This window comes from Panulirus ornatus, chromosome 45 (assembly GCF_036320965.1).
Source record: "Panulirus ornatus isolate Po-2019 chromosome 45, ASM3632096v1, whole genome shotgun sequence".
Classification (NCBI taxonomy): Eukaryota; Metazoa; Arthropoda; class Malacostraca; order Decapoda; family Palinuridae; genus Panulirus; species Panulirus ornatus.
This window is the reverse complement of record NC_092268.1, coordinates 4676413-4691412: the sequence shown is the minus strand read 5'-3', so window position 1 is coordinate 4691412 and position 15000 is coordinate 4676413. Positions and strand designations below refer to the sequence as shown.

Genomic DNA, 15000 nt, shown 5'->3' with positions numbered 1-15000 from the left:
CCATAGCCCACGTCTCGCAACCATACAACATTGTTGGAACCACTATTCCCTCAAACATACCCATTTTTGCTTTCCGAGATAGTGTTCTCGACTTCCACACATTTTTCAAGGCTCCCAAAATTTTCGCCCCCTCCCCCACCCTATGATCCACTTCCGCTTCCATGGTTCCATCCGCTGACAGATCCACTCCCAGATATCTAAAACACTTCACTTCCTCCAGTTTTTCTCCATTCAAACTCACCTCCCAATTGACTTGACCCTCACCCCTACTGTACCTAATAACCTTGCTCTTATTCACATTTACTCTCAACTTTCTTCTTCCACACACTTTACCAAACTCAGTCACCAGCTTCTGCAGTTTCTCACATGAATCAGCCACCAGCGCTGTATCATCAGCGAACAACAACTGACTCACTTCCCAAGCTCTCTCATCCCCAACAGACTTCATACTTGCCCCTCTTTCCAGGACTCTTGCATTTACCTCCCTTACAACCCCATCCATAAACAAATTAAACAACCATGGAGACATCACACACCCCTGCCGCAAACCTACATTCACTGAGAACCAATCACTTTCCTCTCTTCCTACACGTACACATGCCTTACATCCTCGATAAAAACTTTTCACTGCTTCTAACAACTTGCCTCCCACACCATATATTCTTAATTTTATGAATACTTAAAACATATTGAATATATTTAGTAAAGTCTTTAAGCTACGAATATTTACTTTACTGGTAGAATCCCATTTTTTTCCTCCTCTTGCTAAAAAGAAAATGAGATGCGGTGTTAATTTTATGAATACTTAAAACATATTGAATATATTTAGTAAAGTCTTTAAGCTACGAATATTTACTTTACTGGTAGAATCCCATTTTTTTCCTCCTCTTGCTAAAAAGAAAATGAGATGCGGTGTTGAACTGGTTCACATTTTACTACGAGTTTTTATATTTGAAGATAATTTGATATATCTTAGATATCTGCCTTTCTAATGGGCTTGTAGTTAATATTGACGAATTAAAGGGCAAAGTTGACGTTGTGGGAGAGGGAAAGATAAGAGACAAAAGATAAAGAAAATGAGAAGGAAGGAGGAAAGAAAACGGGAAGTGGCACCACCACTGGTATCAACAACCAAATGAAAACGGAAGACCCCGATGTAAACACTGGAGGGTTAGTTCCGCCATCATTAGTTGGGTGATTAGGTAGTTAATGAGGGACGAGCGGAGTCGTTTGATCTTAACACAGACATGGAATATAGCTGCTCAGCTACTGAGATGTATAGAAAATGTGAACCGGTGGTAATGTTCGGTTACGGGTGACTGAACATAATTGCACACGAATGTACGTACACCACACCTAGCCAACATGTACGTACACCACACCTAGCCATCATGTACGTACACCACACCTAGCCAACATGTACCACACCTAGCCAGCATGTACGTACACCACACCTAGCCAGCATGTACGTACACCACACCTAGCCAACATGTACGTACACCACACCTAGCCAGCATGTACGTACACCACACCTAGCCAACATGTACCACACCTAGCCAGCATGTACGTACACCACACCTAGCCAGCATGTACCACACCTAGCCAGCATGTACGTACACCACACCTAGCCAGCATGTACGTATACCACACCTAGCCATCATGTACGTACACCACACCTAGCCATCATGTACGTACACCACACCTAGCCATCATGTACGTACACCACACCTAGCCATCATGTACGTACACCACACCTAGCCATCGTGTACGTACACACCTAGCCATCATGTACGTACACCTCCCATGTTCTGTGTAACAATGGCGGAAACAGGAATTTCCAGGAGGTCAAGGAAGGCGCCCTAACGCATGACCTTCGTTGACCTCAGCTCACGTGACCTCTGGCGGGGAGGACGTGTGTGTGTATGTGTGTGTGTGTGTGTGTGTGTGTGTGTGTGTGTGTGTGTGTGTTATTAAGCTGTAGACCTAAGTTAGCTTCGTGTGGCGTGGGTTAGCTTTGTGTGGCGTGGGTTAGCTTTGTGTGGCGTGGGTTAGCTTTGTGTGGCGTGGGTTAGCTTCGTGTGGCGTGGGTTAGCTTTGTGTGGCGTGGGTTAGCTTGATGTGGGGTAACTTAGCTTTGTGTACAGTGGGGTGTACAGTGTCTTGGTGTGGGGGAACAGAAAACGTGAGGCGGGATCTGTACTGTGGTCTGCGCACGCGCGTGTGACCCGGGGGGGGGTGCGCGCGCTGTCCATTAGGCTGTTCCACTGCACGTTAGCAAGGCAATTCTCGCACTTAGCGGGTTCTTCCCCCCCACCCTCCCCCCCTGTCTGGGGGGCCCCCCTCACGTGACCTAGGGGGTGGGGGAGGGAGGTCACGTGGGGTGGGGGGAGGAGCCAGGGGGGTCAGCAGGTCACATGACCCTGTGGTCAAAGGAACAGAGAGAGAGAGAGAGAGGGAGAGAACAGAGAGAGAGAGAGAGAGAGAGAGAGAGAGAGAGAGAGAGAGAGAGAGAGAGAGAGAGAGAACAGAGAGAGAGAGAGAGAGAGAACAGAGAGAGAGAGAGAGAGAGAGAGAGAGAGAGAGAGAGAGAGAGAACAGAGAGAGAGAGAGAGAGAGAGAGAGAGAGAGAGAGAGAGAGAGAGAGCTGGGGGGGTGGTGGGGGGGCCTTACTTCCCCCCCCCCCCAAACGCTGGAGAAAGCTAAGTTTAACCCAGTTTACTGACGCACGTCACGTCCCCAGATAAGCTGACATAGTGATAGAAGCTATATAGCTATAGTAGCGCTATACCGCTATATATTCACGACAATCTATATAGCTATAGTAGTGCTATACTGCTATATAATATAGCCATGCACCACTAAACTATACATTATAATATGATCATGCACAAATAATGACACGTTTTCTATAACTGATAGACAAGTGATCAATAGATAGATATATAGACACAGTATAGACAAGTGATCAATAGATAGAAGTATAGGCAAGATATAGACAAGTGATCAATAGATTAGAAATATAGACACGATATAGACAAGTGATCAATAGATAGAAATATAGACACGATATAGACAAGTGATCAATAGATAGAAGTATAGATACGGTATAGACAAGTGATCAATAGATAGAAATATAGATACGGTATAGACAAGTGATCAATAGATAGAAATATAGACACGGTATAGACAAGTGATCAATAGATAGAAATATAGATACGGTATAGACAAGTGATCAATAGATAGAAATATAGACACGATATAGACAAGTGATCAATAGATAGAAGTATAGATACGGTATAGACAAGTGATCAATAGATAGAAATATAGATACGGTATAGACAAGTGATCAATAGATAGAAATATAGACACGGTATAGACAAGTGATCAATAGATAGAAATATAGACACGATATAGACAAGTGATCAATAGATAGAAATATAGACACGATATAGACAAGTGATCAATAGATAGAAGTATAGATACGGTATAGACAAGTGATCAATAGATAGAAATATAGATACGGTATAGACAAGTGATCAATAGATAGAAATATAGACACGGTATAGACAAGTGATCAATAGATAGAAATATAGATACGGTATAGACAAGTGATCAATAGATAGAAATATAGATACGGTATAGACAAGTGATCAATAGATAGAAATATAGATACGGTATAGACAAGTGATCAATAGATAGAAATATAGATACGGTATAGACAAGTGATCATTAGATATAAATATAGACACGGTATAGACAAGTGATCAATAGATAGAAATATAGATACGGTATAGACAAGTGATCAATAGATAGAAATATAGATACGGTATAGACAAGTGATCAATAGATAGAAATATAGATACGGTATAGAGAAGTGATCAATAGATAGAAATATAGATACGGTATAGACAAGTTATCAATAGATAGAAATATAGACAATATATAGACAAATTAATGGATAGAATTATAGACAATATATAGACAAATTAATGGATAGAATTATAGACAATATATAGACAAATTTAATAGATCGAAATATAGACAATATATAGACATTATATATATATATATATATATATATATATATATATATATATATATATATATATATATATATATATATATATGATTATCTGATGTATTTATAACTTGGTTATGATGTACAGTAATAACCAGGTGTCTTGTGATCTGACGGGGTGGTCAACGGAACAGCCCATAACAAGGCTCTTCCGCTGTGTGGATCACCCCACCACTGAATACCAACACTACATATGTTCACAGCCAATTAGTGTCGAAAGCCAGTTTTACCAGTAGCCAATCAGGTGACTAGGGCTGTTACTAGGCAATTAGCGTCGACCGCTTAACCATCGACCCAGTACAGAGTGGATGGTTAGTGGGTGTCTACTGTTGTGTACAGAGAATGGGCGACGGGTCAGTAGCCAATAGGAATCAAGGACTAAGACGGCAACAGCCAATCATCGTCGTGCTAAAGCGAAGACCCACTCACAAACAACCGAACCACGCCATTAGACATGGCCAAACCACAAGACATGCCAACACTATGGACCTGGACCCCTGTTATCTCTACCCCCCCCCCCCCCCAGTGTTACCTCCCTCCCCCTCCCCCCTACCCCCTCCCCCCCTTCGTAACGGGAGTGACGGGTTCGTGACGCGTTCTAAACAGGTTCAGGATGGGCCCCAACCACGTGGTCACAACGGCACGACCCTGTGGCATAGTTGACCTCACCTGTTATGACCTATGTACACACACACACACACACACACATACACACACACACACACATACACACACACACATACACACACACACATACACACACACACACACACACACACACACACACACACACACACACACACGAGGTATACATAAACAATTATTGCTAACAAAGGTCAAGTTAAATGACGTCACGAGACGAGGTTGTAACTGTGGCTAGGTTAGAATGCTATACTTAACCTAGCCAAGACAAGAGGCTTCAGTAATGGCTAGGTTAGAAGCTTCTAACTTAACCTAGCCAGCCAGGGAGCCAGTAATTGCTAGGTTAAAATCCCTAACCTAGCCAGACAGGGAAACAGTAATTGCTAGGTTAAAATCCTCTAATTTAACCTAGCTAGAGAGGAGACCACCAACAGTTGCTAGGTTAGAAACACCTAGCTAGGACAGGAGAACAACAGTTGCTAGGTTAGAAACCCCATCCTAAACCTAGGCAGGTTAGGAGATTTCAACTATGGCTAGGTTGTAATCCTCTATATGAGTATAGCTTGTGTTTTATATATATCTTGTATACCATATAGAAGTATTCTATGCTTAAAAAACCCACAAGTTTATACATTCTATCGATAATGTTGGAATGTGTATGCATGATGTGTACTTGATGTGTTATACATGATTTATATAACTTGTTTGTTATATGATTAATGTGGATGTTTTTATAGTATGTGATGTTAAAAGTAATGTCTACTTTTACACAGTATTTTTGTTGTATAATTACAATTACTTTGCTCTAGTATGTAATATGATTACGACGCATGGAATTCAATATATATACATTATTTGTATAAAGGTGTACATGTGAATGATTAATGTATATTATTGCTGAATTGTACGAATGTTGAATGTGTATAGTATGAACAGTGTGCATAGTATGAAGAGTGTGTATTCTTTGGGTTTACATTTCCCATTGGTAATGTGTATTTATATATATATATATATATATCGTAATCTATATATAAATAGTTACAATGTATGAATTTCTTAGGCATATAAGATCAAGTCTTCTTTCTCATTAATGTATTTATACAATTTTTTCCTTCCTAATATCCTGTCTTCCTACTTCCCTATCAGCTAACGTCATCCAGCTAAAGAAAAATAAATTTTTTGTTTATAAAACTGGAAACATCCATCATGGCGGCGTGAAATCCGAACTGAGCTGTCACTTGGCGGGAAAAAAAAGAAAGAAAAATACATGTCCGATCAACGACTTTCAGTTTTAAAAATTAATCCTAAAAAAAAATAACAGGTTTCTCCTCATCCTAAGCTATATTTAGACAGTGGGAAAATTACCCGGGAAGATTTAGGAAAAGAAAAAGAAAGATGTGCATTTGATGCCAAGTGTTCTTGTGGCTGGCGATGGTTCGTTCCAGAACGTCTCGCTGAGCAGCAACTTAAAGATTCATCCCACGTTCCTCCCAGCGACCAGTGTTGCCGGGGAAATCCAGCACTTACGACTAGCATTTATTGCGTCTTTTCATCTTCTACGAAACCTATTTCATATTACCGGTAATACTATACCTCAATACCACCGGAGGATATAGAAAAAATATATATATAAATATTTTTTCCTTTGAGTGAAAGAGGTGGAAACATATAGCTATGGGTGAATTTTTGAATGAATTATAAAGAGCTATCTGGCAACTATACCTGTTCACCGAGGTATATAAGCCGGCGCGTCCGAGGCGGCACGGCAGTCTAGTGGTGACAGACGCAATGGTTGTTACGATGCTGATTTGGGGCCTTATCTCTTTGCTGGGTGAGTACACTTGAATTTTTTCTCACGAAGTCGTATCAATTTTTTATAACCCATTTCTCACTAGTATCATCACCTTTATAAATACACGTCAGTACTTTTCACGTAATTAGACTTCAATGTTTTGAAAGTAATAGCTTTATGAGAGAGGGAGTTGTGAGGGCGGGTTGTGAGTGAGGGAGGGAGGTCAGGTTGTGAGTGAGGGAGGGAGGTCGGGTTGTGAGTGAGTGAGTGTACTTTCACCATGGCTGCTGACCAGGTCGCTGTTGGGCAGGCGTGGATTGTGTAATGGCCGGGTCCCTTCCGACGAAGGTGATAATGAATGCATTTTTGAGGCGCAACGCGTAGACGCGCCTTGCGCAACCCACTGAGGTAATGGTGCGGTGTATTAAGGCAAGGTACGGCTAATTATGGTGTATTAAGGCAAGGTACGGCTAATTATGGTGTATTAAGGGAAGGTACGGTCAATTATGGTGTATTAAGGCAAGGTACGGTCAATTATGGTGTATTAAAGCAAGGTACGGTCAATTATGGTGTATTAAGGGAAGGTACGGTCAATTGTGGTGTATTAAGGCAAGGTACGGTCAATTATGATGTATTAAGGCAAGGTACGGTCAATTATGGTGTATTAAGGCAAGGTACGGTCAATTATGGTGTATTAAGGCAAGGTACGGTCAATTATGGTGTATTAAGGGAAGGTACGGTCAATTATGGTGTATTAAGGGAAGGTACGGTCAATTGTGGTGTATTAAGGGAAGGTACGGTCAATTATGATGTATTAAGGCAAGGTACGGTCAATTATGGTGTATTAAGGCAAGGTACGGTCAATTATGATGTATTAAGGCAAGGTACGGTCAATTATGGTGTATTAAGGCAAGGTACGGTCAATTATGGTGTATTAAGGCAAGGTACGGTCAATTGTGGTGTATTAAGGGAAGGTACGGTCAATTATGATGTATTAAGGCAAGGTACGGTCAATTGTGATGTATTAAGGCAAGGTACGGTCAATTATGGTGTATTAAGGCAAGGTACGGTCAATTGTGGTGTATTAAGGCAAGGTACGGTCAATTATGGTGTATTAAGGCAAGGTACGGTCAATTATGGTGTATTAAGGCAAGGTACGGCTAATTATAGAATATATTGCTAAGTTTAATTCAGCATCCCACATACAGACAAAGTTGCATATATATATATATATATATATATATATATATATATATATATATATATATATATATATATATATATATTATCCCTGGGGATAGGGGAGAAAGAATACTTGCCACGTATTCCCTGCGTGTCGTAGAAGGCGACTAAAAGGGGAGGGAGCGGGTGGCTGGAAATCCTCCCCTCTCGTTTTTTTTTTTAATTTTCCAAAAGAAGGAACAGAGAAGGGGGCCAGGTGAGGATATTCCAAAAAGGCCCAGTCCTCTGTTGATAACGCTACCTCGCTAATGCGGGAAATGGCGAATAGTACGAAAGATATATATATATATATATATATATATATATATATATATATATATATATATATATAGTATATATATATATTGACCAAGAGGATATATGTGTCGGAGGTGGAGGGAACGAGGAGAAGTGGGAGACCAAATTGGAGGTGGAAAGATGGAGTGAAAAAGATTTTGAGTGATCGGGGCCTGAACATGCAGGAGGGTGAAAGGAGGGCAAGGAATAGAATGAATTGGATCGATGTGGTGTACCGGGGTCGACGTGCTGTCAGTGGATTGAATCAGGGCATGTGAAGCGTCTGGGGTAAACCATGGAAAGTTGTGTGGGGCCTGGATGTGGAAAGGGAGCTGTGGTTTCGGGCATTATTACATGACAGCTAGAGACTGAGTGTGAACGAATGTGGCCTTTGTTGTCTTTTCCTAGCGCTACCTCGCACACATGAGGGGGGAGGGGATTGTTATTCCGTGTGTGGCGAGGTGGCGACGGGAATAGATAAAGGCAGACAGTATGAATTATGTATATGTGTATATATGTATATGTCTGTGTGTGTATATATATATGTGTACATTGAGATGTATGGGTATGTATATTTGCGTGTGTGGACGTGTATGTATATACATGTGTATGTGGGTGGGTTGGGCCATTTCTTTCGTTTGTTTCCTTGCGCTACCTCGCAAACGCGGGAGACAGCGACAAAGCAAAATAGATAAATAGAATATATATATATATATATATATATATATATATATATATATATATATATATATATATAATTTTTAAAACTGGAACCATATGATAATATAATAAAAATTATATTTATAAAGTATTTTTTAGTCTAGCGTTAATGGAAATTTTTACATTAAATTTACTATTTTAAATTCTCAAAATGTCTCATTATTTTCATTCTTAATCCATAATTCGATTTGGATTCTGAAAATTAATTTTTTGGGGCATACCAACATTACATGTTCTATTGGAATATTGTAACATTAGATGTGTGTGTGTGTGTATGTATGTGTGTGTGTGTGTGTGTGTGTGTGTGTGTGTGTGTGTGTATGTGTGTGTGTGTGTGTGTGTGTGTGTACCCAGCGGGCCCTACACATTAGGGAACGCCCAAATGCTATTGTCTAACTACCCAGGCACCAGCTGGTGGAGATGACGTCACCAGCTGGTGGGGATGACGTCACCAGCTGATGGGGATGACGTCATCAGCTGGTGGGTTTGGGTCATGAGAGAGAGAGAGAGAGAGAGAGAGAGAGAGAGAGAGAGAGAGAGAATCACAAATAAACAAACTAGCTAACAACTTTAATAGAAAGAATTGCACCACTCTCCGTTTTCTTTCGAGATTTGGTTATGCCACCCTAAGACTTGGCTCTGGATGTATCCGTTAAATTTCTACTTGCTTCCACCACCTCCCGTTTTCTCTGGCGATCGCTAACGACCCGGGTAACTGCTCGTAACGGTCCATCATCCCAATGACCTCCCAAGCCGGGGAGACCCAAGATGGCCGCCACTTCCAAATGAATTCCCATTTTCCTTTTTTCTTTTTAGTAAATTTTTTTTATTTTACGGTCTAGTGTGTCCTGGTGTTTGGAGAGAGAGAGAGAGAGAGAGAGAGAGTGAGAGAGAGAGAGAGAGAACAGAGAGAGAACAGAGAGAGAACAGAGAGAGAGAGAGAAGAGAGAGAGAGAGAGAGAGAGAGAGAGAGAGAGAGAGAGAGAGAGAGAGAGAGAGAGAGAGAGAACAGAGAGAGAGAGAGAGAGAGAGAACAGAGAGAGAGAGAGAGAGAGAGAACAGAGAGAACAGAGAGAGAGAGAGAACAGAGAGAGAGAGAGAGAGAGAGAGAGAGAGAGAGAGAGAGAGAGAGAACAGAGAGAGAACAGAGAGAGAGAGAGAGAACAGAGAGAGAGAGAGAGAACAGAGAGAGAGGGAGAGAGAGAGAACAGAGAAGAAAGAAAACGGGCCGCGTTGTGGCCTGACACACTTTATAAAAGCACCATACTTGAGGTTTGCTGACATCATGGCTGACACACATCGTCCCAGCTGACGCAACTGGTAGGGGGGTGGTTTGCTGACGCACACAGGTGGTTCGAAGGGTCATTAACAACGACAGGAAAGCAGTTAGAAGCAAATTGTGGGAGAACTGAGCACGTTAACCACGTGTTACTCCGTCATACGACCTTCTTGCCTCGTTTAACGTAATGGTTCTATTTCCCGGGAAGTAATTATGTAATATTATTGTACATGTAATTATGTAACATTATTGTACATGTAATTATGTGACATTATTGTACATGTAATTATGTGACATTATTGTACATGTAATTATGTAACATTATTGTACATGTAATTATGTAACATTATTGTACATGTAATTATGTAACATTATTGTACATGTAATTATGTAATATTATTGTACATGTAATTATGTAATATTATTGTACATGTAATTATGTAACATTATTGTACATGTAATTATGTGACATTATTGTACATGTAATTATGTGACATTATTGTACATGTAATTATGTAACATTATTGTACATGTAATTATGTAACATTATTGTACATGCAATTATGTGACATTATTGTACATGTAATTATGTAACATTATTGTACATGTAATTATGTAACATTGTGCATGTAATTATGTAACATTATTATACATGTAATTATGTAACATTATTGTACATGTAATTATGTAACGTTATTGTACATGTAATTATGTAACATTATTGTACATGTAATTATGTAACATTATTGTACATGTGACATGTGCGTTCTAACCTGCTAACATTAGCGCAGTTCTTAAGATCATTCAAAAACTAAAATTTTGAAAATTTACATATATATATATATATATATATATATATATATATATATATATATATATATATATATATATATATAGGGTGGGGGAGGGGGCAAAAATTCTGGGGGCCTTGAAGAATATGTGGAAGTCGAGAACATTATCTCGGAAAGCAAAAATGGGTATGTTTGAAGGAATAGTGGTTCCAACAATGTTGTATGGTTGCGAGGCGTGGGCTATGGATAGAGTTGTGCGCAGGAGGATGGATGTGCTGGAAATGAGATGTTTGAGGACAATGTGTGGTGTGAGGTGGTTTGATCGAGTAAGTAACGTAAGGGTAAGAGAGATGTGTGGAAATAAAAAGAGCGTGGTTGAGAGAGCAGAAGAGGGTGTTTTGAAGTGGTTTGGGCACATGGAGAGAATGAGTGAGGAAAGATTGACCAAGAGGATATATGTGTCGGAGGTGGAGGGAACGAGGAGAAGAGGGAGACCAAATTGGAGGTGGAAAGATGGAGTGAAAAGAATTTTGTGTGATCGGGGCCTGAACATGCAGGAGGGTGAAAGGAGGGCAAGGAATAGAGTGAATTGGAGCGATGTGGTATACAGGGGTTGACGTGCTGTCAGTGGATTGAAGCAAGGCATGTGAAGCGTCTGGGGTAAACCATGGAAAGCTGTGTAGGTATGTATATTTGCGTGTGTGGACGTATGTATATACATGTGTATGGGGGGGGGGGCCATTTCTTTCTTCTGTTTCCTTGCGCTACCTCGCAAACGCGGGAGACAGCGACAAAGTATAATAAAAAAATAAATGAAATATATAAATTTTTAGATTTTAAATATTTGAAGAAAAAAAATTTAATTTTTAAATATTTGAAAAAAATTAAATTGATTTTTAAATATTTGAAAAAAATTAAGATTAATTTTTAAATATTTGGATTTTTTTATACATAAATTTTTAAATATCTTAAATTTTTTTATAGATATAAATTTTTGACAGTTTAAATTTTGATGTTTATGATACTTCGAGAGAGAGAGAGAGAGAGAGAGAGAGAGAGAGAGAGAGAGAGAGAGAGAACCATTCACATATTCATCTTGACTATGTCAATTAACAATATTAACATAGTGGTTGCTATTCATGCCACTGGGCATAACCCACTGTCAAAGAAATGGGGAAAAATGCAATAGAAAACAGGAAGAGGGGTTACATTTATAAATATATTTTTTTTCCTTTGTTCGTTTTCGCTGTTTCTCGCGAGGCGAGGGAGCGCCGAGAACAGATCAGAAATGCAATAATATTGATGATGAAGATCGGATTATTCTTTCGTAACTTACCATAAACTTAAAAAGTTTATTAAAGAAAATACCAAATTATAAATAATGATAAATGAGTTATGATGATCACCTGTCCATAATTTCACGTGCTATATAAACAAATTATCAAAATTATAATGATAAATTTGGAAGTAAAGCAGTTTTATTGTAACGTAAACATCATGTCAATATACACTGGCGAAAAGGGAAGAAAAATATATGTTTATTAGTATACTTGATCGCTGTTTCCCGTGTCAAAGACGTAGCGCCTGGAAACCCATCCAATCATACACACACATATATACATACACGTACATATACATACATATACATCAACATATACGCGTATGTATCCTTGTACAAACACACACACACACACACATATATATATATATATATATATATATATATATATATATATATAGATAGATAGATAGATAGATAGATAGATAGATAAAAGAACTAGCTAGAAATGTTGTATTTATCAATAAAGACTTCTTTGTTTGTGGAGGTCTGGGAGGCTGTGGGTTAGCACGGTCAGCCGACCCTACCCGTCGCTTGTGTCGCCTGAGGCGGAAAATCAACCCATTCATCATTATTTATAGCCCTTGTTGCCGATTTGCTTCGCGCCGCCGCTGCCTCGCGCCGGTACGATGGTTCTTTACCACTTTCTATGTTTATATTATTTTTTTTTTCTCTCTCTCTTTTCCCGCCTGAGTGATCGTATATTTCCTTTGTGAATTTAATTTTGCTTTCCACATTCTTTAGAGTTTGTTTACAATGGTTATTTACTCTGTTTATTGTTTCCGTTTAGAAATTCTGGGTTAGTTTTAATATCTTAAAATTGTGTTAATGATACATCGTATCTATTTTCTATATTTTCTCGTTAATTTCATGGTAGATTTAGATGAATTTGTATCATAATAGATATTTGTATGTGTCCACTCGTGTATTCTATGTGGAACTTATTTCTATAGAAATTAAATTTTTATTCAATTGTATTTTACCTTATATGTTGAACTCTTGAATACGACGGTACGACCCTTGAACACACGACGGTACGACCGTTGAACACGACGGTACGACCCTTGAACACTCGACGGTACGATCCTTGAACACACAACGGTACGACCCTTGAACACACGACGGTACGACCCTTGAACACACGACGGTACGATCCTTGAACACACGACGGTACGACCCTTGAACACACGACGGTACGACCCTTGAACACACGACGGTACGACCCTTGAACACACGACGGTACGACCCTTGAACACACGACGGTACGACCCTTGAACACACGACGGTACGACCCTTGAACACACGACGGTACGACCCTTGAACACACGACGGTACGACCCTTGAACACACGACGGTACGATCCTTGAACACACGACGGTACGACCCTTGAGTACACGACGGTACGACCCTTGAACACACGACGGTACGACCCTTGAACACACGACGGTACGACACTTGAGCACACGACGGTACGATCCTTGAACACACGACGGTACGACCCTTGAACACACGCGGTACGACCCTTGAACACACGACGGTACGACCCTTGAACACACGACGGTACGACCCTTGAACACACGACGGTACGATCCTTGAACACATTGTTCATCTTGTTGCTGGGGGGTTGCCCAGGCTTCAGTGGTGGCTGGTGTGGTTCTCCACTTGACCCGTCACGGTGACGCTGCAGATCCTGGTGGAAAGTTAGCAGCGTTACTAACTCTCCAGGAAGGTACGATAAGTGGCTGAGGCGCACGTCAACTTTCCGTTACGACGTACGATGGCTGGCTCTCACACCTCGTACCTGCATACGGTAATACAAACTTCATTTCCCCTCTTCTACCTTACTACAAACTTCATTTCCCCTCTTCGGAGAGAAACTTCAGCGCTTCCCTGAAAAGTAATCATGAAGTTTATTTTAACTTTTTTCCTGAAACAAAGAAGAGAGAGATGAGTCGGAAAGTGATACCTGGCAACTATCTTCTCCTTTGTTTACGTTATGAAGAAATGGTCGGTCTTGCGTGTCTTATTATAATTCATTTTATTTTAGAATTTACAAATTAATCTGATATAAAATCAGCCCCGAAATATTATTTACATATTACTAAACTAACATAAACAAATAAAACTTGATCACAAGATATATATACATGATAAAAATGATGTTTTATTAATTAAAGATATGGTGGAAATCAAACCATTAAACAAAATAGATTAAAAATGAAATTAATTCGATGCTCCGATGTGACAGTGTGGCTGGTCACCGTCTTCATGTGTTGACCAAGTACAACAATGAGGACGCACGATGTACGATAGCGAGGTCGCTCGCTGTGGCATCGTCATCACCATCACCTGCACGATGTACGATAACTTATCCTCCAACGATATTTCTCCAGCATAAGAACCCAATATAGGAAGCAACAGTTGCTATATATATATATATATATATATATATATATATATATATATATATACTCTCTAGGGGAAGTAGAAGCAACATGAATGTAAACAATGCCATATAAGATTTTCAAAGAGGATATATGAATGCATGGACCATCTTCACAGAATATATGATCATAAAATATGAAGATAAAATTATTTTTAGAATCAATAAACACGATTTGTTTATATTTTTTTTTACTAGTGGAGTTTCAACATGGGATTGAAATGTCTGTCTTAAGTTTTCCTCCATGTGTGTGTGTGTGTGTGTGTGTGTGTGTGTGTGTGTGTGTCTGTCTGTCTGTCTGTCTGTCTGTCTGTTTCTCTGTCTGTCTGTCTGTCTGTTTCTCTGTCTGTCTGTCTGTCTGTGTAGATGTCCCGTGGACCTAGGAGGGAGGGGGGGGG

General features: G+C 39.7%; 1 protein-coding gene across 2 annotated transcripts in view; it reads left to right on the top strand.

The window, feature by feature from the left end:
* The window catches only part of LOC139762848 (protein Skeletor, isoforms B/C-like), a 41299-nt gene that overhangs the window by 4570 nt on the left and 21729 nt on the right, over positions 1-15000 (top strand). Inside the window, exon 1 of one of the 2 annotated variants that reach the window (XM_071688030.1) lies at positions 6403-6551. The exons of the other annotated variant lie outside the window; for it this stretch is intronic. Within the exon in view, the coding sequence (XP_071544131.1) occupies positions 6509-6551 (43 nt within the window). The 5' untranslated portion in view covers positions 6403-6508. Of the gene's footprint in view, positions 1-6402; positions 6552-15000 lie in introns of those variants that run through there. 2 annotated transcript variants of the gene reach the window in all.